This window comes from Musca domestica, unplaced genomic scaffold (genome assembly GCF_030504385.1).
Source record: "Musca domestica strain aabys unplaced genomic scaffold, Musca_domestica.polishedcontigs.V.1.1 14, whole genome shotgun sequence".
In the NCBI taxonomy this organism is placed as follows: Eukaryota; Metazoa; Arthropoda; class Insecta; order Diptera; family Muscidae; genus Musca; species Musca domestica.
In genome coordinates, this window is record NW_026712192.1 from 7,515,417 (window position 1) to 7,539,780 (window position 24,364).

Below are 24,364 nucleotides of genomic sequence, written 5' to 3' on the forward strand. Positions count from 1 at the left end.
AAAAAAACAATTTATGTCTTTATTTCTTTTAGTATTTATATCTCTTGTTTTCGGATGATTCACTGATACCCTTGGACGAATGGGTATTCAATACCGAAGCTCATCCATTGCCCGTTAAGGGGGCAAATATTTATTACCGACAAGCGGCCTCAACATCAGCCGCAGCAACGAATGCTTCCTAAAATGCAAATATAGCCAAATGGTGGGATATCGCCTTAGATACAAATCTATTCCATATGCTGCTCGTAATTGTTTTAAGTTTATTTTTCTTTATCTATTATCGCTGTTTTCGTTAAACCCAAATCCCAATAATATCGGGTATAATTTGCAATATGAAAATTTAGGAGAAGCATAAAACTAATTTGGAAGAAAACATTTGTTTGTGGTTTTTTATATTCTCTTAAAACGCCATTTAAAGGACACAATTTTAATTTAGCTTCCTATCACACTTTGACATAATTATTTTTATTACAAAAATATAAAAATATAATAAACTAACTATTTATCAAGAGATTTCCATAACAAAAGAGCCTTTCTTTTCCCCACTCTTTTATTCTTTTAGGATTTATAATTCCATTTTCAATTTAAATTTTGGTTTTAAATTTCATCATGGCCTGAATTCAAGGATAAAAATTTGCAATATTTGATGAGGATTTTTCTAAAATAATTTTAAATTTCATCATGGCCTGAATTCAAGGATAAAAATTGCAATATTTGATGAGAATTTTTCTAAAATAATCCAATTTATATCCTTTTAGGATTTATTATTGTATTTTCAATTTAAATCCTTATTTTTCATGCCTAAATTCCAGGCTGAGAAAATTTCAATAAGTGATGAGGGTTTTTTCTAAAAAGATAAACCACTCTTATATCCTTTTAGGATTTATTATTCTTTTTTCAATTTAAATCTTTGTTTTTTGAATTCCATCATGGCCTAAATTCAAGGCTGAGAAAATGTCAATAAGTGATCAGGGTTTTTTTTCCAAAAAGAACCAGTTTTTAAAAACCACAAACAATGGAATACTTTTTTTTTCCAATAACTCTATTCTAACAATGATTTGTCAAAGGAAATATGTATTGCAAATTAGTGAGGTCATGGTCAGGTTGAATATTAAATTCACCTGGAATTATGCATGTCATGCATATATCTGAATCTCCATACTCAATTTTGGAATCTCACTATATAAACTTATGTCTTAACAGCTTTCTTTAAATACTAAATCAATCTGACTTTAACCTCTGGGATAACACTACAGCATTTTAATCATTGTTTTCTTTTTTTTTATTTTATTACATACAAAATTGTTTCTTTTAGTTTGATTTTGACAAAAAATTTGTTTTACATAATTTTGATTTACTACCAAATTTATTTTCTTTTTGTAAGAAAAACATTTGAATATAGCTTTTGCTTAAAAAAAAAAAATAACTAATTACGTTATGAAAAATAATTCGCACATTTGTAGTTGTAACAATTGAAACTTCTCTAAACACCGCCCCTATGTAGAGTTATTTTTCTATTTTGTAAATTACTTATTATCTTATGCATACATACATACATACATATTAAATACAAATAACTAAAAGTCAATCTATTTGTAATGTGTACAAGTTAAAAGCACCCACGATTTGTTTTTGTAGCATAATTTTATTGTCACATAAGTTTTAGTTATTATTTTGAATTTTAATTTTTTTAGATATGTTTTCATAATTTATATTATGTTTTACTTAACAAAAAACAAATTGAATAAATATTGTCTTCTCCTCATAATCTATTTAAATTACCAACATACCTGCACATAAATTTCCTCAATACATATTTGCAACTGAGGCAACTTTATATATACATTATAATTAAATGTCATAATTAAGTAAAATATTTTGTTAATAATTTTGCAATCAATAAACAAAGAATAGATGAAAGAAATGGCTGATATTTGTATTCGAATAAAATGAAAAAAGAATAACAAGAAATGTTTTGAAAATTTAAACTGTTTTGGATTACAATAACATTGTATTTATTGCCTTTTTGTAATCCACTTGGAATGGTCTTCCATGTCTCCTGTGAGCTTATTCTGCAATTTTTTAACAACTTTACTCATTGTTTATTTTACAAAAAATGCAAATATTTGTATTCAATTGATAAAAGTTACAGAACATGTCTATCGTAATCAAATTTTGGTTGGGAGTTATTATGGATCATAGAAGTAATGAAGGTTCAATATCGTTCCAACAATTTCAATAGATAAGGATTGTCGAAAACGGAGGATGGAAAGCAAACGGAAATTATTTATAAAAAATTGCAAAAAAGGAGAATTTTTTCTAAAAATACATTTAAAAAAATAATTAAATTGTAATTATTTTCGCCACACTTTGTAAAACGAATTATAAACAAATTAAAAAAAAAAACTTTTTCATACGTAGATCGTTATCAATTCTGGCAGATTACTAAAAAATAAATTAACTTGTGTCACCTATTTCACAAATATTTAACCAATTGATTAAAACCTATTCAATATTTTGGACATTTCCAACTATTTAAATTTGTGCTTGGAAATATTTTTCTGAATATCGAAATAAGTATAGATTCTGTAGCATACTAAAATGTTCAAAATTCATAATTTGTTGCGGCAATGTTAGGGTTATCGCAATGTCTCTCCGTTTGACCGAGTTGTCTACCTTCACAGATTCTTTATTTATATATTGTAAAGAAATCATAATGATCAACGGGATTTCCTTTGCTTGTAAAATTTTGAAGTCCTTGTATAATCTGTCAAGACTGATTGGTAGACCGTCTCAAGGTGATTCAGGATTCAATTACCCTGTCCCATTCCCCTTTTTTGTTTTTGTTTTTGCCTATTGCTATTTGCCGTAGCGATAGCAAAAATTAGGTCAATATATAAAAATAGTATCGTCGGATTACCATCGGAAACCTTCATTATACTACAAAAAGAAATAAGAATGAATTTAAAAGTCTGATTTTGTCCTAAAATTCTTTAAAAATCACTGAAGCTTTTCTTAAAGAAAGTTTTGTTAACTTTCCAAATTATGTTAATATATCCCTTCCAAAGTTACAGAATTTAGAGCAGGAAAACATATTTTCATGTTCTATGTTTATCGCCTTGTACTTTGATAATCTTTTGCGATATCCGTTGTCTCTAAACGTTGAAAGTTCTAAATTCTAAACGATACGATGCTTTTATGGCCATTTCCTATCCATATCCGATCCAATCCATGTGTTATAACCCTTTCTGTTTTAGATTTCCCCTGGAAACTAATGTTAATTTTTGACGTAATAGTCAGATTCAAATGTATTTCCGTATTTAGAATTAGCATGTGAATGTTTTTTCTAGTGATAAATCTTCTGGGTGAATTTATGTTAGGCATCTGCTTATTACTAGAAGCAGGAGTTGGAAGGCGTTCACTCAAACTTTTCATCTTCCGACATTCCCCGACACTAGAACTATTTGATAAAGGAGTTTGATATACTACCCCAATTTGTAATTTCATACGTCTTTTGTATGGACTGATTTATTGCGATTTGATTATATTCGTCAGGCCCTGGTCTATGGGCGTATGGATAGGTCCGTTGGTGCAATAATGTGTCTCCTTGGTAAAAATTTTAATTTAGTTCTAGGGAATAAAAGTTAATAATTTTTTTTTTTTAAGAGAACCTTTATTAAATTAACGGCCTATAGGTTTTATCCCTGTTGTGTGATCTGGCTACTATGCAAATTATACTGTTCGCAAGCAAGTCATTTTGGGGTTTTACGCCAAAAACTTTCACAAAGTTTACATATCAGTGTATCGGAAAGTTTCTTGGAAATTCAAAAATTGAACTTAAAGTGGAAGTACATAAGAAGTTTGAAGTCATGGCTAGGCATATTGAGTGACATTTCATAAAGGGATTACAGAGCCGCACTAAAATCCTGCCGTCGTTTTCCATTATAATTTGACATTAATATACCTAGCCATGACGTTAAGCTTTTTATGTACTTGGACCTTTAGTTCAAGCGAGTAAAATTTAATAGAAAGAGAAATTTCATTAACTTAACTGCCTATATAGGTTTTACCCCCTTTTATCCTGCGTTGTGTTATCGGGATAATATCCGAACAGGTCATTTTGGGGGTTTTCGCCAAAGAATCTTTCACAAATTTTGCATCCCAGTGGTTTGGAAACATAATTTAAATTGGCTTGATATTGTTGTAACACATTTAAAAGTTATAAAAAATTTTGAGAACTCCAGTTGTCGATACCTTCTAATATTCTTGTTTATATCCGATTCATCTGTAAATTGTCACCTCGGTTTCAGAGTGGATAACTAATCCAATATTTATCAGCACATATGATTGATATGTTCTACTGCAATTTTCGGAGCTCAGTCTTTCAAGAATGCCGATTAGGGTTACTGGCATCTATGGAGATCGTAGAGTACTAATGTCAATGACGTGATGAAGCATTAAAGCTTGTTGAATAATCTCGAATACAGATTTCAGTATTCGATCCATTTTATGAATTAATGGTTTTCTACACAGTTTAATTTTTATTACCCTTCACACCTTCGTTTATCAGTTGAAACTATATTTTTTTTTTGTGTTTCTAGAAAGCATCCTTGTGGCAGATATGCTTCCTTTGAGCTAGTTGTCTATTCATGGACAAATATCAGTAAGCCTTATTGAAAGTAATCTTAGAACGGCATAATTAGTTCGATGTTTTTGTTTTTGAACAAATTTTCTTAAGGCTAACTCCTTCGGGAAATGGATTAAAGAATGAATATAAACGGAAAACAAACATTCCCAAGATGTGGACTGAAATAATTCAGATCGAAAGTGGTTATAATGAAAAGCCTTAGTGGCGGATTTTTTCTATTACCCTTGGTAATATTAAAATCATTCATGGGCTCGTTGGAACCCCATTTTCGATTGCACCACATAGCGTTGCATTATCAAAGAATAAAACATGAATAAAATAAACAACAATGAAAATTTATTAGAAAAGGTTTTCTTCAACGCCAAATATAGGTAATAATAACAATTATTATATTAAATTGAAATAATTAATAAACAACAAATAATATTATTACTAAACATAAATTACAAACAAATACAAAACAAAAGCTTTATAATACAATGACAGTGTAAAGTAAAATTTTGACAAATATAATACAGAGAAAAAAAATTATATAAAACATAAATATATGTTTGTATGAAGAAAATATTAAATAAAAAATATAGATATTATATTTAAGCATTAACATTAAAAATAATAAGGAGATATTAAACATAAATCCTCGAAAGAAAGAGAGGATACATTTTGAAAACTTCACTATTGCTGCATGTTAACAAAAAACAAAAAACAATGTTGCAAAAGTCGAGTATAAATTTGGAAGATATTAAAATTATAAAAATATATATTGTAAAGTTTTTATAAGGTATTACAATATTGTAAATATAAATATACTTAAATAGTAATTTTCAATAAAACGGTAGTATTTTTTAATTAAAGAAAAACAAAAACAGGAAAATTCAAAAATACCAGCTATATAATTTAGTCTAAAATTAGATTAAACTACTAACATATTTCTCTGTAGCAACACTTTTTTTAAAAAACCTATCGATAACTTTCACTGTTAAGAAGAAGAAACAAAAAACAAAGAGCATTATCAAAAGTCCAATTACAACTCAAACTTATAAGCCAATATATGTATGGTATCTCTAATAATTAGCAACCCGAAGTTGGAACTCTATCTCTCTACACCCTATACGTCCTGTACTATCACTGTGTCTATGTTATTTTTTAAGACATTTAAATTGCAAGTGAAAATGCTTTAATCTCTTTCTCGCTCTCTATTAACTTCCAGACGTTTTATTATTTGCTTCCGGTGGTTTTTTAAATAGTTTAAATTTTTTTCTTTATTCATTTAATACTGTAAAAGTTTTTTTTGTAACTTGTTAAATTTGCATCAGCAAAGAAAATTAAAAAAATTCCAATATTTATATAAAAATATATATTTTTTGAATAAGAATTCAAGTATATTCAACAGAGGATATTAATAATTTGCAATGCATATAATTATTATTATAATATAATTATTTTGTAATTTTGTTAAAGTGACACTTTAATGAAATAGTTTAAATTTATTATAAATAAAATATTTAAAGAAAATTTTAATAAAAATAAATTATATTAAAAGAAAAAAAAAAACAAAACTATTGTGGTTTAGATTTTGCAGTTTGGAAAAAGGAAGCCTCTGTCCGAAAAAATTGCCGATTAAAACGTTCTGTATTAACAGAAGGGTTTATATACCAAAGGGATTTATATGACATTGCAAAACTTGAAATTAAAATGCATTAGGTCAAAGATTTGGTTCTTTTCGAATCAATATCAACGAAACGTTCTGTATTACTGCGGCACACGATTTAAATTGAATTGAATTAACTGTTTTTTTTTTTAGGAAATTGATTCTGCATCAAAATGGTATTTTCTGTTCCGAGAAAGCAGAAAATTTTATGGATCATATTTTTAACTAGGGTTATACCCATTGTATATTCAGCATTAAAATTTTTCATAGAGCATACTTTTAGGCTCTTCGGGACACATTTCACACAGCAGCACACATAGTATAATATCTTTCAGCATTTATTTGAAATTTATAATATGAGACATCAGCTTTTATCGATATGTTGGTCCAAGTATTAGTTTTGAATCCAACTCCAATATTAAAAACTCACAAGCTTCCAAAGACCGTTGCCATACAACTTCAGATTGAGGTAGGTAGATTTGCTATGCAAATCGAAAAGATCCAGCATCCCAGCTAACATTTTTTCCCTATTTTCTTCCGAATTCGGAGAAAACTCTGCACAAGTTTCCGATTCTGATGTGGAATTTGGAACGAACTCGGAAAAAAATTTGTGAGATTTCCCAAGATTCTGAAAGTTTTTTTTTTTTCGGAGAAAAATCTGAAAGAATGTAAGAGATTCGGTGCGAATTCGCCAAAGAAAAAAGGAGAATTATAGGATGTTTGATATGAAATTCGGAAAAAAATCTGAAATTATTCTATAGAATTATACGAAAATTGGGAAAAATTCAAATAATTCATTCGAAAATCGGAAAATTATAGGATGTTTGATACGAAATTCGAAAAAATTCTTGGATGTTTGATACGAAATTCAGATAAAAATCTGAATTTATTCTATAGTTTTATCCGAAAATAGTGAAAAATTTGAATAATTCATTCGAAAAAAAACGGAATGTATTCTATAGTTGTAATCGATGTAAGCGATGGTGCTGAGTCCAGTTGGAATGTCCAAGGTCTGCGGCCAAAATGTTTGGGTTCCCAAGGCTTTAATACACCCTCCAGAATATTTTCGCCCTAATATTTGAATTTATGTTGATGCCACGGTGGATTAATACGAACGGAGAGGGAACATCGGCTGTTATGGCGGGCCACACCATCACCATGGCCGGCGCTTGAGTTCTGGTGGCCAATTGAAGGTGCACATTTTCAGCTGACCTCTTTTGGCAAGTAAACACGATCATTTTGTTTGTTTTCAAACTGCTGGACAACGAATGTTTTCTCATCGGAAAAACCAAATTCGGCAGTTAATTTTCGATGAGGCACGTTTTGGCCGTCTCAAATGATATATATCCTCTCTAGACCATTACAATATTCAAATGAGAAACTTGAAAAATAAATCGGTGAGTAATGTCGCTAAAATCATCAAAATACCGAAAATAAGGAGGTACCATTTTTTGTCGATTTAGCGATGTCCGTGCGTCTGTGGAAATCTTTCTAGCTTCCGAACGAATAGAAGTAGATTGATAAAATTTTACTCAAATGTATGATATGTCCGCATGAGCCATGTAGTTCCACGTTTTGGTATAGCCCCCATATAACGGTACCTCCTGATATTCGGTATTTTGACTATTTTAGCGACATTATTCACCGGAATTGTTTCAAATTTGGTATTTGAAGTTCGTAATGGATGCTGCAGCCTATGACAGGAGATTGTCTGTGCAGGTCCACGTCTTCGTATGGCCTCCCTACAACGGTACCTCCCAATATTCGGTAATTTGATGATTTTAGCGACATTATTCACCGTAGTAGTTTCAAATTGCGTATTTAGAGTTCGTAATGGGAACTATAGTCTGTGACAGAAAATTGTCTATTCAGGTCCAGGTCTTCGTATAGGTCCCATATATCAGTACCTCCCTATATTCGGTATTTTGACGATTTAAGGTACAATACTTACCGAAATTGTTTGAAATGTCGTATTTGAAGTTCGTAATGAATGCTACAGCCTGTGACAGAAAATTGTCTATGCAGGTCCACGTCTTCGTATAGCCCCCATATAACGGTACCTCCCTATATACGGTATTTTGATAATTTTAGCTACATTATTCACCGTTTATTTCAAGTTTCGAATTTGAATATGGCGATGGCTTATAACAAACAATGCCTATGTGGGTCCACGTCGTATAGAACACAATATAACGGCTATATTCGATATTTTTAAGATTTTAACAGAATTTTTAACGGATTTTATTTTTTGAAAATTTCTAAATTCGTTCCAAATGGTGTAGGGTATTCAAAGTTCGGCCCGGCCGAACATACTGCTTTTTAACTTGTTTAATTTCCTTTAGAGAGGGTAAACAATTAGTCATGTACCTATTCACCTATATATTTTCCCGACTTTGAATAAATAAGCACGTACTGTAGTTTCCCCGAAACATGTTCTCAAAGCATGATCATGAGCAATATTGTGTGAGTTCATTGTAAGCAGTTAAATATTGTTTTGTTTTTTTTTTTTTTTTTTCATAAACAATAATTATTGTATTGCAAAAAACCTAATATTAAAAAAATAGTTCCTAGATTTACTATCAATTTATTGGCAATGTTGACTTTTACTTGAGAACCACTTGAAAAGGTTATGGGAATATATAATTTAGACGGCATGCAAACATGTGACGAAGTCCACTTTACACGCAAGTGATTTCATTACATGATTAGAACTCTGGGTGGCAAGAGGTTTGCAATTAAGTGTTGAATGAGAGTAAAATAAACTTGTTTGTCCACATCTATCGATGTGGAAACATCTGAGTAGACTGGAAATCAATTGCTGGCATGTTTGATTAAAATCTTCTATAAATATAAGAATTTTATTGATATTTTTAACTGAAAGACCGGTAAAATATGTTAAGCGATTTCGGTTTCGAAATCTATCAATAATTTTTAAATTGTTGATATCATAAAGTATTATTTTTTCAGTAAAGCTGAATTCTCGAAGAAGTTCTATAACCTTCAAAGAGAATGTGTAAGTACTAAGAAGTAAGAATGGCTTTAAGATCCGCCGGTTCAAATTTGTGATCCCTTCTGCTTATGGAGGAAACGAAAACCTTTGAAAATAAAATACAGTAACTCCAAGCGAAACTCGTATAGCTAAAGAAAAAAAATTTTTTTTTTCTTACAACTTTCAAAAATCAAAATTTAAAAAAAGTAAGTAATTTAAAAATCAAAAAAAAACTTAACATTTTAATTCATTTAAAGTAAAAAAATAAATAAATATTAAAAGAGATCATATTTCAATGTCAAAGTTAAACTCGTATACTTCGTTTAATTTCAAGTATTTCTAGACATTAATATTTTTTATGCATTCCTTTACTTTTTTACCATTTGTAGGCTATTTGGTAACATTCAAAAAGTTTTTCGCAAAATTTAGGTTCAGTTTTTTTGCCAATATTCCAACAAATGTCTTCTTAAAATCTTTTTTGCAAGATATGGCAAGCTGGCGGATTTTTCCATCGAGATAGCTTCATAAACTCCCTATGGGATTTATGCCTGGACTCTGGGCTGGTATCCATGATGTGGGGACAATTATATGTAAAACAACCGGACCGAACTTCATAAGCCTTGTGTTTCGGTTCATTGTCTTGAAAAAAATAATAAACTTCGCCAAGGCCGAACTTTTACTTACAGAGTGGCAAACTTTCTTTCAAAATGTTAAGGTACATAGTCTGATCCCAGATACCCTCAGTAAAATGCAATACACCAGGCCCGGAGGCTGAAAATGAACTCCACACCATTACTGCCTCACAACCGTGCTTCACTGTAGGCTTTCATATTTATAAGGTCTGCCATCTGATCCAAAAAGGTTGAATTTGCTCTCGTCCGTAAACAGCACATTCTTCCAAAATGAAAAATCTTTTGATATATTCTGCTCGGCAAATCGCAATCTTACTTCTTAATTTCGCTTGCTGATTAGAAGTTTTTATCTAGTTCTTCTTCCATTGTAATTCGACGTATGCAGTATATTTCTTATTGTTTGAGGGCAACATACTTTTCTCAAATCCTTTTCAGAAATTTTTGCTAGTTTCGGTGTACTCAAAAATGTCTCCTTTTTGATCTGTCGTAAAATATACAGGGTGAGATAAAAAACTGCAACAAAGTCAAACGGAAATAGCATCAAATTTTAGAATAAGTTTAGATTTGTTCAACTAGGTTACCTTTGGCCCGATTTATGGCCATTACCGGCGAAGCGCTTGCTTGAGGTGATCGACACTTTGGTATTTTTTAGTGCCAACCTTGCTTTCCAAAATATTCCAGACACAATAGTCCAACGGATTGGTATCCGGAGATTTTGGTGGCCACTGTCCGCTGAAAATAAAGCGAGGAATCTCATTTTGTAACCATTCTTGAGTGGCGCGTGCTGAATGTGATGTTGGTGAGTCCTGTTGGAATATCCAAGGTCTGCGGCCAAAATTATTATTTTCTCCTCCAGAATATTTTAGCGATAATATTCGGTATTTATTGTGATGCCACGGTCGTTTAATACGAGCGGAGAGCGACCATCGGCTGTTATGGCGGCCCACACCATCACCATGGCCGGCGCCTGAGTTCTGGTGGCCAACCGAAGGTGCACATTTTCAGCTGACCTTTTTGGCAAGTAAACACGATCATTTTGTTTGTTTATAAACTGCTGGACAACGAATGTTTTCTCATCGGAGAAAACCAAATTCGGCAGTTTACCACTTTCGACTAAGCGAAGCAACTCTTTAGCTCTTTTGAGTCTGTTTTATTTCTGTTGCAGTGTAAGTTATTGCCCTTTTTGGAATTTCAATGGCTTTACCCCGAGCTCATTTTTCAATATTTGCCGAATTGAATATTGCGTTAAGTTCAGCTCACGAGCCATTTTTCGGCCACTGCGACGCGGATTTTGATCGAGTCGCTTCTTTACTTTTCGAACCATTTCTGCTGATGTTGCTGTTTTCTTCCGTTCACTTCCTTGACGTCGGAGTACCCTACCAGTATCACGGTAACGAGCGATGGTACGGGACACAAAAGATTTATTCACATTTAAATGCAGGAGTGCTTTAACGATAGCCACTTTTGCTTTTCCAGCCAAATATAAAGAAATCATACTATCACGCTTGTATTCCATCACGAATAACTTTTTTTCTGGAAAATTCTCACCAAAATGCTTTTGTAAGCTTGTAAACAATACAGGGTTGCCCATATTCGACGGACCTTTGGGCCCATTCCAATCGACGAGGCTTGTCCGCAGGCAACATTCTTTGCGTCAATTGAATTTTGTACGGGAACAAATGCAAATCAATGCGAATAATCCGTTGTAAAGTGGACCGAGCCATGCCCAACTGCTGAGAACGGCGTTTTTGGGATGTTCTTGGGGACCTCTCAACATTGGCTCGTACGGCAGCGATATTCTCGGCCGATCGCCTTGGTCGACTTTTATATGGCCTCTTCGGATTAGAAAGAGGCTTACCAGTCGAAAATTTTTCGTATAAACGCTTAATGGTGTTCTTAGAAGGCGCACTTCTCACATTTTTTTTTTCACAATTGACTTCTTCTGCTGAATGTAAATTTCAACTATTTCAGAGCGCTCGCGTGGCGTGTATTGATTCATGGTAAAAATCTGTTTGGACTGACGCTTCAAACGCGGTATGTCATTAAGCGATGTGACATCTCTGTCAAAAGTTATGGCGTTGCCAGATGGGTCTGTCGAATATGGACAACCCTGTATAATGAGCTGTCACTGGAATAATTTTAGCAGCTGTCGGACGAGTGACAGCAGTGTGAAGTTGGTTCTAGTTTTTTCATCTCACCCTGTACTACTCACCACTCAAGGTAATAATTTTATTATTTGCCGTTTTTGACTTATTTTCAACACATCCATCTGTTTTGAACCATTTTATGATGTACTGAACTGTAGATCGGACTCTATTAACAATCTCAATGTAATGTTCAATGACTAAAATTTTTACTTCAACCGTGGTTTGTCCTTGTTGTTGTCCCATTTTTTTTTATTTTTTTTTTTAATATTTACGTCAATAATTTACACAACACGTGGAAGTTTGTGATAAATTAGCTTTAAGGGACTTCCCCAAATACATTTTCCAACAATCGCATGAAGTTGAACGTAGTTCGAAACAGGGTTGCCGTATAAATGTAAGCTGTACGAGTTTAGCTTTTGCATAGAAATTTGGTAAGTTTATTCTAAAACTCCATTTTCTGTTAAATAAATAAAAACAGTAAACTTTTGCACTACGGCTACTTCGAGTACCCTATACACTAATAAAAAATTTAAGTTTCTTCTCGTAGTAAATTTGATAACAATCATATATTGCATGAAAGAATATTATTTGCTAAGATACTGTAGTTATTTTTTTGGTTCCTCAGACCTGATTCTTCCTTGGATTTTAAGATTAATCTAAAAAAAATACTACCAAAAGTTTGGTGTTTTTTTCTTTGAGTGTATAATTGGCAGTCATACTTATCTATGCCATTAACACACCCCTCTTTTTAAGTGCGTAAAACGTTCGCAGTAAATACCTACACACACACTTATCTACATAAATACATAAGTGGCTTTGTTAGTGGGTGAGCTAGACGAGAAAGTCTGCTTACGTTATGTTTTGTTTTGGTTTTTTTACCCGCCGACCATGTGTTGGCGCTGTCATGTATTACAATGTATGAGGTCTAAATCTTACTTCACCCAAACACAACAACAAAACACCAGACCTTTGAATGGCAGGCGAAAGACCCAGACGTAGCCAGTAAACGATTGTGGCAAATAACATAAAACCGGCAGAAAATAGAAACAATAACAAATAAAACGAAAAAACTACACAATTCGTATAGGAGATGTTCGAAAGAAAAACAAAGAACAATTTAGAGAGTCAGAGACGTCTCTCGCCGTAAAGTCTTTAACGATAAGAACAGACACATGGAGAGGGAAACACAACTACATGCTGCGACAGTCAATAGAAAATAAAAACGACTCAGACACAGGCAACGAAACACAATCAAAACGTTGCGAGTAAAAAAGTTTGATAAAAAATGTTTACTGTACCCAAATATTTATTTATAATCAAAATAACTATATAATCGGAATTTTATGGCTGTTAAGATTACCAGTTAATAATTGCGCACATTTTAATAGATTCTCCGCATTATTTCAACTAATTGCCTATCTACTGTGATTTGTATTAAAAATCAAACCAGACATAGGAAAATATGCGATATTTGGCTAACCATAAATGGGTAATTCTATTTAATATCTAAGATTTTCAATAGAAGTGATTCAGAATGATCCACCGAGCAAATAAAATGAAGATATTGAAATATTGAGCCTAAATCACTTTTCACATAGAACCATTCAGGAACTACTTAAATACACAAATGCTCTGTTCCAGAAGCTGCAAGATTTTGCAATTTTTTTTTTCAATATTATAAAGGAAATACCGGTTCGTAGTAAAAAGTTTAACATTCTTGCAGTCTTTGAACCGAGCAAAAATTCATGTTAAGAAACCTAGGCAAGAAAAACGTTTTAAATCTGTAGATCCACATCTTCATATGATTTTAAGAACATTATTAATCGAAATTGTTTCAAAATTCGTATTTGGAGCTCGTAATGGGTAGTACGGCCTCCGGCGGGGAGTTGTCTATTAAGTTCCACTTCCTCATATAGCCCATATATAACGGACCCTCCCTTTATTTGGTATTTTGATGATATTAGCAGCAGTATTCACCGGAATTATTTCAAATTTCGTATTTAAAGTTCGTCTTCGTATTGCCCCCATTATCACGGTTTTGCTTTGGACGACGGAATTTTTTGGACGTTTTTCAAGTTCCTTCAAAATGGTGGAGGGTATTAAAATTTCGGCCCGGCCGAACTAAGTTGCTTCCTTACTTGCTCCACCTTTTTTGTACTCTCCTGTTATTGAACCATCCACTCATTATTATACCCTCAGCCATATGGCTAGAGAGGGTATATATTATATAATACGACCAAAACACGCTTCATAGAAATAACGGTTATAGACCCTATGTCTCTTTGGACCAAATCCGTTTCAGGATATTTGGAGAAGATCTAGCGATGTCCATCCGTCTGTCGGTCTGGCTGGCGGGTGCGCACGATATCTCTCGAAGGGAGTATCTAATTTGGTCCAAACTTACATCGAAATATTATTTTCAAACTTTGATTGAGTTCGGAGATGGAAAACATTGGTCCACTTCTTCTGATAACTTCCCCACAAAAGGTCGAAATTCTCAAACTGCACAGAAAAAGAAAGGATAATCCGATTCTGCTCCAACTTTGCCAATCCTAATATTTGCATCAGTGCTAGGACAATATCGTTCCACTTTTTCGGGTACCTCCCCACAAAGGGTCAAAATAGTGAATAATTATAACTCATAAAATGTGATGTAAGAGTGCCATAGTCTCCAAATTACACACATCACAAGATTTTTGTTAACCCAAGATCGGCTGTGAAGATGGAATATATCGGTCCATTCCTTCTGATACCTTCTCCGCAAAGGATCAAAATATATCCATGAAGCTCATAAAACGCGAAGTTAACATCCGATTTCATTCAGACTACATCTCAATATTTCCATCATCACAACTTCTGTTATAAGATGGTAGAGATCGGACCATTTCTTCTGGTACCCTCCCATATAGGGTTCAAGATTTTGAAAAACAAAACGCTCACAGAAAGCGAAACAAGCATCCAACTCTCTTCAAATTTCATACATACAAACATTTTTGCTAAAACAAGATCTGTTGTAATGATGATCATATATGTCTGCGAACTCCTTCTGGTAGCTCACCCACAAAGGATCACAATTTTCAATACTTTTATCTGTCATAACTTGCGAAACAAGTCAGTGATTTTTTACAACTCGTTATATATAAATATTGCTCTCAACCAGAATTCTGATATGAATGTGGAATTTATGATTTCACATAAAATTGGATATCATTTTTCAATTTTCTACCATACCTATATTTTATCGGTATTAGATAAAGTATGAAAATGGAATACTTCGGTCGCCTATGTTTGGTAAATCACGCAAATTTTCTTAAAATCATCACACTATAGTCAAAAATTGGCACGTCGCATAGTAGAAGAATACAGGTAGTCGCATCGACACAGCTGATGGGACAATGAACTGTCAAACTAAATTTGGAATTGAAAATGATCAATGAAAAGTTATTAAAATTCGTAAAAATTGTTGAAAATGAATACCATAACAATCTCCGATTGGCGTCGTATAAGAAAACACATACAAATCTGCTTATTTTTGATATAACTTTTAAAAAAACATTTGACATATCAATGTTCCCAAGAGTTGATGCATCTACCTAAATTCTTCTACCATGGCACGACGCAATACATATATCATATTTATTTAGGTCCGATACAAAATGGACATTGACCCATTCCTTCAGAACCTACTCCATAGAGGATTAACAATTTGAATAATTATAACAGGAGTCAAAATATATTTAAATAATCGAACATTGGCTTAGGGTATAAACCTGTCGGCAAAACCTACAGACTTCTTTCTTTCGTTTTTTTTAAGGAAAATTTCATTATTTTCAACCTTTTTTTAATGCAGAAAAGAGTTGCTTTAAATTACCTTGTAAGGTACGGTAACCATTATAAAAAACTTGAACACCTCCTAAAATATAATATTCTCATATCAATTTTTGTACTCAATTAACACTTAATCAGATCTATTTTCAAAAATACTACCTTTCGAAATCTTTCATTCCTAGGTACCTCTTCTAAATGCATTATCTTTTATGGCGATTTAGAAAAACAAACATCTTGAAAACGGCAAACGACTTGATTGTATTCATACTTGCACCCAAAGAGTTGTTGGACAAGTGTCTTTGGCGTCATCATCAAACAGCAACAACAACATGAGCAACAACGTGCAGAGAGACATACTAAAAATGGAGTACAACCGTTCGTTCATAGGGTAGACGAACGACAACTATACTACGTCGTATTTTTGTATTAATATGTATCTGTGTGTGCACATTTATTTGTATCGATGTGTTGTTGTTATTGTTTTGTATTCAACGCTACGAAATTATATATGTCCAGCCACGCGTATTTATCAACTCAGTTCACAAAGAAAACTCAAGGCGACAACAAGTAAAGTGAGAGAACCAGTGGTTGGAATAAACAAAAACAATATTGTTTTTTTTTTAAGAAACGATTAAGAACAATTCTCCAAGTGTGAAGAACAATATTCAAAACAGAAAAGGCAAAAAGAGCTACAAAAGCTAGAAAAACAAGTTCAACGTACAAAAATCTCCATTCAATTAAAAAAGTAAAAAACGAAAATAAAAAACTTTGTAAAAATGCCTTTCCCATTGGATATTCCCAAGCAAATGCCATGCCCCCACTGGAATCACTTTCCCGTTGTCTCATCAATTGGATCCATATCCGGTACCGCTCCACCCACACCGGAAGCTTTGCCCTTCTGTAAAGTTTGTAGAGCGGAAGAAAATAAGAAGCGGACTTCACTGTAGGGCCGCCTCAAGGATAATGGATTGTAACGGATTTTATAGCATTTAAATAACTTGTGAGGACCAGTTTTGCAAATGGAATTTAAATGGTGGATCTACACAAAGGCAAAAATGCATTGTTTCGAAACAAGTGGCCTCAGTTTGCTGGTAGAATTTTAATGTACCCAACGATTATGTAGATCCTGGGAAAACTCAGTCACACTTTGGCCGTCATTGTAGAGAGGAAACCTACAACTAAATTAACTGGAATCCAGTCTTACACGACAGTGTTTGGAAGAGTTCCAATGTCAAAAGATGAAGTTTTATTAATATTAAAGCGTTGCAAAAAATGTGATTTATTAAAATTTCATCTGCGAAATTGGTCCTTCGAATTTAATCAGAAAAACTAACTAATATACTTACATTCATATCGAATGTCCAGATTTTATTATTATTATTAACGTTTAAGATGGTCTGAATAGCTTTAAGAATATTAACATAGTTATAAGTTAAAAGAGCAAAGCAATTGAAAATTGTCCACAATATTATTATCTCATATAATATATGTACATGTATGTAAAATTTTTACACATGCATTTTCTACGTATTTTTGTATATTAACGCGGTGTTTGTATATTTTATATATTATCATATATTTTTTCATGAAAAATTCCATTAGAATCCAATACCAATATGGGAGCAATTAAAATGGATAACACCAACAACAATTAAAAAATAAAGCATTTTTATATTTGAAAAAAAAAATGAAAAGATTGTGAACTTGTTTGCTTTTTTAAAAACTAAGCTATAAGAATTTAAACAAGCGATTGCAAAACGCGCCTATTTAAATACAACGGGTGGTGGAATGAAAATTGTGGTAAAATTAAATACGGGAAATTATTTTCTGAGACTATATAAATTAAATACGGTTGCTTGCAGTAATTATTCCCTCAACCATATGACAAGAGAGGGTATAAATCATTTGATATGGCCAAAGGGTGCCTCATCAAAATAACGGTTTTAGACCCTATTCTCCTTTAGACCAATTCCGTTTGTGAACATTTGGAGTCGATCCAGCGATGTCCGTCCGTCTGGCTGGTGCACACGATAACTCTCGAAGGAAGTGTTCGATTTGATTCAAACTTGGTGCATCGTAATATTATTGTCAAACTTAGATCGAGTTCGAAAATGGGCAATATCGGTTCACTCCTTCTGGTACCTGCCACACAAAATGTCAAAATTTTTAAAGAAAACAAATAAAAAAGTATCGGTCGGTTTTGCCGACAGATGTATACCCTCAGCCAATGTTCGATTATTTAAAAACATTTTGACTTCTGTTATGAATTTTCAAACTCTTGACCCTCTATGGAGTGGCTTTTGATAGAATATTGTCCATTTCATATCGAACTTAATATATAAATATATAAGAAAATTTATGGGAAATTTAAATTCCATATTCATCTCAGGATTCTGTTTGAGAGTCATATATTTAGATATAGCAAGTTGTAAAGAATCGCTGAGTTGTTTAGCAATTTATGACAGATACAGGTATTGAAGATTGTGTCCTTTTGTGTGGGTGAGGTACCAGAAGGGGTTAGTAAAAATGTTTGTATGTGAGAAATTTGAAGAGAGTTGGGTGCTTATTTCGCTTTCTTTGAGCGTTTTGTTTTTCAAAATCTTGAACCCTATGTGGAGCAGGAAGCAAAAGAAATGGTGCGATCTCTAGCATCTTGATAACAGATCTTGTGTTGATGGAAATATTGAGATGTACCATGTCTGGAATGGAATCAGATGTTGATTTCGCTTTTTATGAGCTTCACGGATATTCAAAATTTTGACCATTTGTGGGGGAGGTACGTGATGGAGTGGACCGATATTGTCCAATTTCACACCTGACCTAGCACTGACGCAAATATTAGGATTTGCAAAGGTGGAGCAAAATCGGATTATTGTTTCTCTGTTTGTACAAAAAATATATATATTTTGAAAATCTCGAACATTTGTGGGGGAGGTACCAGAAGCAGTGGTACCTTACCACCAAACCTTGGGTTAATATAAATATTGGGATGTGTGAAATTCGGAGACAGTCGGACTCTTACATCACATTTTATGAGAGTTGTAATTATTTAAAATTTTGACCCTTCGATTTGAGTTAGATATTAATATTACAATGTACCAAGTTTAGACCAAATCGGATACTCCCTTCGAGAGTCATTGTGCGCACCAGCCAGTCAGAAAGATAGACGCATATCGCTAGATCGACTCCAAATGCCCTGAAAAGGATTCGGTCCTAAGAGACCTAGAGCCTAAAACCATTATTTCGATGAGGCAACTTTTCGGCCGTATCTGTATTATTTGAGAGTATAACAGGTAAAAAAACATTAACATCAGCCCAGCTGAACTTTTAATACCCTCCACCTTATGGTAAAGGAAACATTTGAATCCATTATGACCCACAAATACCAATTTTTAGATAAATCCGCGGAGAAATGTGGCAAAACCCATCAAAATACCGAATATCTGGAGGTACTGTTATATGGGGCTATACAAAAACGTGAACCTATACATACAATGTTTCGCCAACGAAGCTAGAACCCATTAGGACACACAAATACCAATTTTTAGACAAATCCGCGGAGAAATGTGACAAAAACCATCAAAATACCGAATATCGGGAGGTGCCGTTATTGGGGGCTGTACCAAAACGTGGACCTATACATGCAATGTTTCGCCACCGGAGCTAGAACCCATTATGACCAACAAATACCAAAATCTGTGAAAAAATGTGGCAAAAATCATCAAAATACCAAAAATCGGGAGGTACCGATAAAAGGTGACTATATCAAAGCGTGGACCCATACATACAATATTTTGCCACACGAACTAGGACCCATTATGACGTACAAATTCCAATTTTCAGTCAAATCCGTGAGAAAGTGTGGCAAAAATAATCAAAATACCGAATATCGGGAGGTACTGTTATATGGGGACTATACCAAAACGTCGACCGATATATCTGATTTTCAATACCAACCATCCTAGACACAATACAAATTGTTCTGCTAAATTTTGACGCTCTACGTCAAATAATGTGGGCTGTATTGTGATTTCAACAGACAGGCGGACAGACAGACGCTATCTTTCGAATGAATTGAGATAGATGGCTAAAATTTTGCACACATGTTTATTTTTCCATTAGGCAAGATAAGTTCGTAAATGGGCCATGTAGGTCCATGTTTTCATATAGCCCCCATATAACGGTACCTCCCTATATTCGGTATTTTGATGATTTTAGCGACATTATTCACGGGAATTGTTTCAAATTTGGCATTTGAAGTTCAAAATGGATACTACACCATAAGACGGAAAATTGTCTGTGCAGTTCCACGTCTTCGTATAGCCCCCATATAATGGTACCTCCCGATATTCGGTATTTTGATGATTTTAGCGACATTATTCACGGGAATTTTTTCAAATTTGGTATTTGAAGTTCAAAATGGATACTACACCCTAAGACAGAAAATTTTCTGTGCAGGTCCACGTCTTCATATAGCCCCCATATAACGGTACCTCCCTATATTCGGTATTTTGATGATTTTAGCGACATTATTCACGGGAATTGTTTCAAATTTGGTATTTGAAGTTCGTTATGGGAACTACAGTCTGTGACAGAAAATTGTCTGTGCGGGTCCAGGTCTTCGTATAGGCCCCATATATCAGTACCTCCCTATATTCGGTATTTTGACGATTTTAGGTACAATACCCACCGAAATTGTTTGAGATGTGGTATTTGAAGTTCGTAATGGATGCTACAGCCTGTTACAAAAAATTGTCTATGCTGGTCCAGGTCTTCGCACAGCTCCGATATAACGGCACCTCCTTATATACGATATTTTGATGATTTTAGCTACATTATTCACTGTTTATTTCAAGTTTCGAATTTGAATATGGTAATGGCTTATGACAAACAATGCCTATGTATGTCCACGTCGTATAGACCCCAATATAACGGCTATATTCGGTATTTTTAAAATTTTAAAAGAATTTTTAAGGATTTTATTTTTTAAAAATTAGGGTGGAAATACATAAAGGGCATATTTGGCTGACTTCTTCGGAAAGGAACAAAGGAGCCTAGGGTCAAAATCGAACTATGTCAACCTAAAACTCCTTTGTTCCTCTACGAAGAAGCCAGCCGATGACTTAAGCCAGCCAAATATGCCCTTTATGTATTCCCAGCTTTACTGCTTTTTAACTTGTTTCTTTTTGTGCTTTCAATTTGAAAATATTTTTTTGGAATTAGCAAGACTAATGCTGGAAATACATAAAGCGCATATTTGGCTGGCTTAAGTCATCGGCTGGCTTCTTCGTAGATGAACAAAGGAGTTTTAGGTTGACCTAGTTCGATTTTGGCCCTAGGCTCCTTTGTTCATTTCCGAAGAAGCCAGCCGATTACTTAAGCCAGCCAAATAAGCGCTTTATGTATTCCCAGCTTAATAGTTTTTGGAGAACAACTTTACAAAATGCGAAAAACGTAAATGTTAATATGTAATAAGAAAATAAAAGACTATTTCCAACATTTTTAATTAAAAAACTTGTAAAATTAGTATTGCTTCCTTTGTTTTGATTCTCCTTATGGGGGACAAATTGGTTTGTTTTGACAAATCAGCTGATTAGTTGCAAGCTTCTGCAGGAATACCGTCTGTTTACTTTTCGCATTTTCCTTGCAAAAGAGAATAAAACTACCTTACTCTCTCAGAAAGAAGTTACTGGACAATTCCTGCTGGAAAAGTAACCAGAAAAACCTAGTATGTAGTTTCCGCACATTATGCAGTTTCCGCACATTACAGATAATCCAATAAAAACTTCGCAATTTTCTCTTGAAAATTCTGTTGGACGTGCAGAACGCTTATCACCAAGTCAGTTAAACATCACAAGTCAACCAAATTTTTAGCGACATTTCTAAAATTGTATCCACATGACAAGTCTAATAGAATTGATGACAAAAATAGATTCGTTCTTCTCCTGCATTGTTTGTCGCGATATAAAAAATGCTTTTTAATTGATACTTAAGTGGAATTGATGATGTTGCCAAAAACAAATAAACAAAATTTCATCATATCGAAATTATAGCAGATTTTTTAATATGTTTGTTTGTACCGATGTTTTTATATTTATTTTTGTGGATCGTCCATCTGAAAAGTCATGAGACAATATTTTCGATATACTAGATTGTGCGTATTTATATGTTTATATGTATGTATATAGGCTTTGAATTTGAAAAAAGGGGCACGTTTTATTTGGCACGTAAGAACAAACAAAATTTTCCTATTGCCCAATATTTACACATATGATTTCCAAATTTTTGCGTGAGTGCCAAAAATACTGATAAACATAACGTTGATTAGGGCACATGAGGAAATACGTCACTCTGGGGTAGCTCGTTACTATAGCAACATACATGTTGAGAGGTGAAGCTCTTTTAAAATACGCACACCCTCTTCAATATAGAACGGACATATATACATTTACATATGATCATGACACAATTTCGATATACATAGTTTAATTTCTATTCTGAGATATGAAATAATGATAGCCCTATAAATGTGCTAATCAAGGTGAGACCGGTACGGTCAGATGCTCTCTTCGTTGGCGGTGGAAACAAACATTTTTATACCCTCCACCATAATATGGAGGGTATATTAAGTTTGTCATTCCTCGAAATATACATTTTAGACCCCACAAAGTGTATATATTCTTGATCCGTCTGTGAAAATCACTCTAGTTTCCGAACGAAATGAATTAGGTTGATAAAATTTTACTCAAATGAATAATAATTATGTCTGCAGAACTTTTGGTATTGAAATGGACCATGTACGTCCACGTCCCTATATCCGGTGTTTTGATGATTTTAGCGACATTATTCACCGGAATTGTTTCACATTTGGTATTTGAAGTTTGTAATGGGTACTAAAGCCCATGACAGAAAATTGTCTGTGCAGGTCCACGTCTTCGTATAGCCCCTATAGAACGGTACCTCCCGATATTCGGTATTTTGATGATTTTAGCGACATTGTTCACAGGAATTATTTCAAATTTAGTATTTGAAGTTCAAAATGGAGACTACAGCCTAAGGCAGAAAATTGTCTGTCATATAACGGTACCTCCCTATATTCGATATTTTAATGATTTTAGCGACATTATTCACCGGAATTGTTTAAAAAAATTGGTATTTGAAGCTGGTAATGCATACTACATGGTACAATGAAATAAAGGTAATCTCATTTCAAATAAGCATTCCCAGCTCTGCATTTCCTGTAATTTACCTTGTCAAATGCCAATGCATAAAAAACAGTTCCCATCTCTGATTTCGAGTGTACAGGGTGAGATAAAAAATTCAACAAGTCAAACACCATAATTTTTACATTTTTTTCAATTTTATTGAATGAAAGCAAAAAATGTGGGAAATAGCATCAAATTTTAGAATAAGTTTAGATTTGTTCGAATTGGTCACCTTTGGCACGAATTATAGCCTTCAAACGACCAATGAAACCGTCACACGCTGCCCGAATGTTGATCTGCGGTATTTTGGCCCATTTCCGGCGAAGCGCTTGCTTGAAGTGATCGACACTTTCGTATTTTTCAGTGCCAACCTTGCTTTCCAAAATACTCCAGACACAATAGTCCAACGGATTGGTATCCGGAGATTTTGGTGGCCATTGTGCGCTGGAAATGGAGCGAGAAACCACATTTTGTAACCATTTTTGGGTGGCGCGTGCTGAGTCCTGTTGGAATGTCCAAGGCCTGCGGACAAAATGTTTGCATGTCCAAGGCTTTAATACACCCTCTACAATATTATTACGATAATATTCGGCATTTATTTTGATGCCACGGTCGGTTATTACGAGCGGAGAGCGACCATCGGCTGTTATGGCGGCCCACACCATCACCATGGCCGGCGCTTGAGATCTGGTGGCCATCCGAAGGTGCACATTTTCAGCTGACCTCTTTGGCAAGTAAACACGATTATTTTATTTGTTTACAAAACGGCTGTACAACGAATGTTTTCTCATCGGAGAAAACCAAATTCGGCAGTTCACCACTTTCGGCCAAGCGAAGAAACTTTTTTGCTCTTTTGAGTCTATTTTCTTTCTGTTGCGGTGTAAGTTCTTGGACTTTTTGAAATTTCAATGGCTTTACCCCGAGTTCATTTTTCAATATTTGCCGAATGGAATTTTGCGATATTTTTAGCTCACGAGCCATTTTTCGCCATTTAGTAGCTTGTTTACTTTTCGAACCATTTCTGCTGATTTTGCTGTTTTCTTTTGTTAACGTCGAGCTACGCTACCAGTATCACGGTAACGAGCAATGATACGAGACACAAAAGATTTATTCACATTTAAATGCTGGAGTGCTCTAACGATAGTCACTTGTGGGTTTCCAGCCAAATATAAAGAAATCACGCTTGAATTCCATCACGAATAACTATTTTTCTGGAAAATTCTCACCAAAATGCTTTTGTACGCTTGTAAACAATGTAATGAGC

At 33.8% G+C, this 24,364-nt stretch overlaps 1 protein-coding gene and 1 long non-coding RNA gene across 4 annotated transcripts in view; both read left to right on the forward strand.

The window, feature by feature from the left end:
- LOC101890227 (mannosyl-oligosaccharide alpha-1,2-mannosidase IA) overlaps positions 1 to 463 on the forward strand; it is a 442,542-nt gene extending 442,079 nt beyond the window's left edge. For all 3 annotated transcript variants that reach the window (XM_059119162.1, XM_059119160.1, XM_059119161.1), the window contains exon 6: positions 33 to 463. In XM_059119162.1, the coding sequence (XP_058975145.1) occupies positions 33 to 182 (150 nt within the window). In that variant the 3' untranslated portion in view covers positions 183 to 463. The remainder of the gene's footprint in view (positions 1 to 32) is intronic.
- An 8,406-nt stretch (positions 464 to 8,869) lies between these two features.
- Positions 8,870 to 16,581, forward strand: LOC131801094 (uncharacterized). Its single transcript, XR_009341698.1, has 2 exons — positions 8,870 to 9,312; positions 16,078 to 16,581. It is a non-coding gene; the product is annotated as an uncharacterized LOC131801094 (long non-coding RNA).
- The last annotated feature ends 7,783 nt before the right edge of the window (positions 16,582 to 24,364 follow it).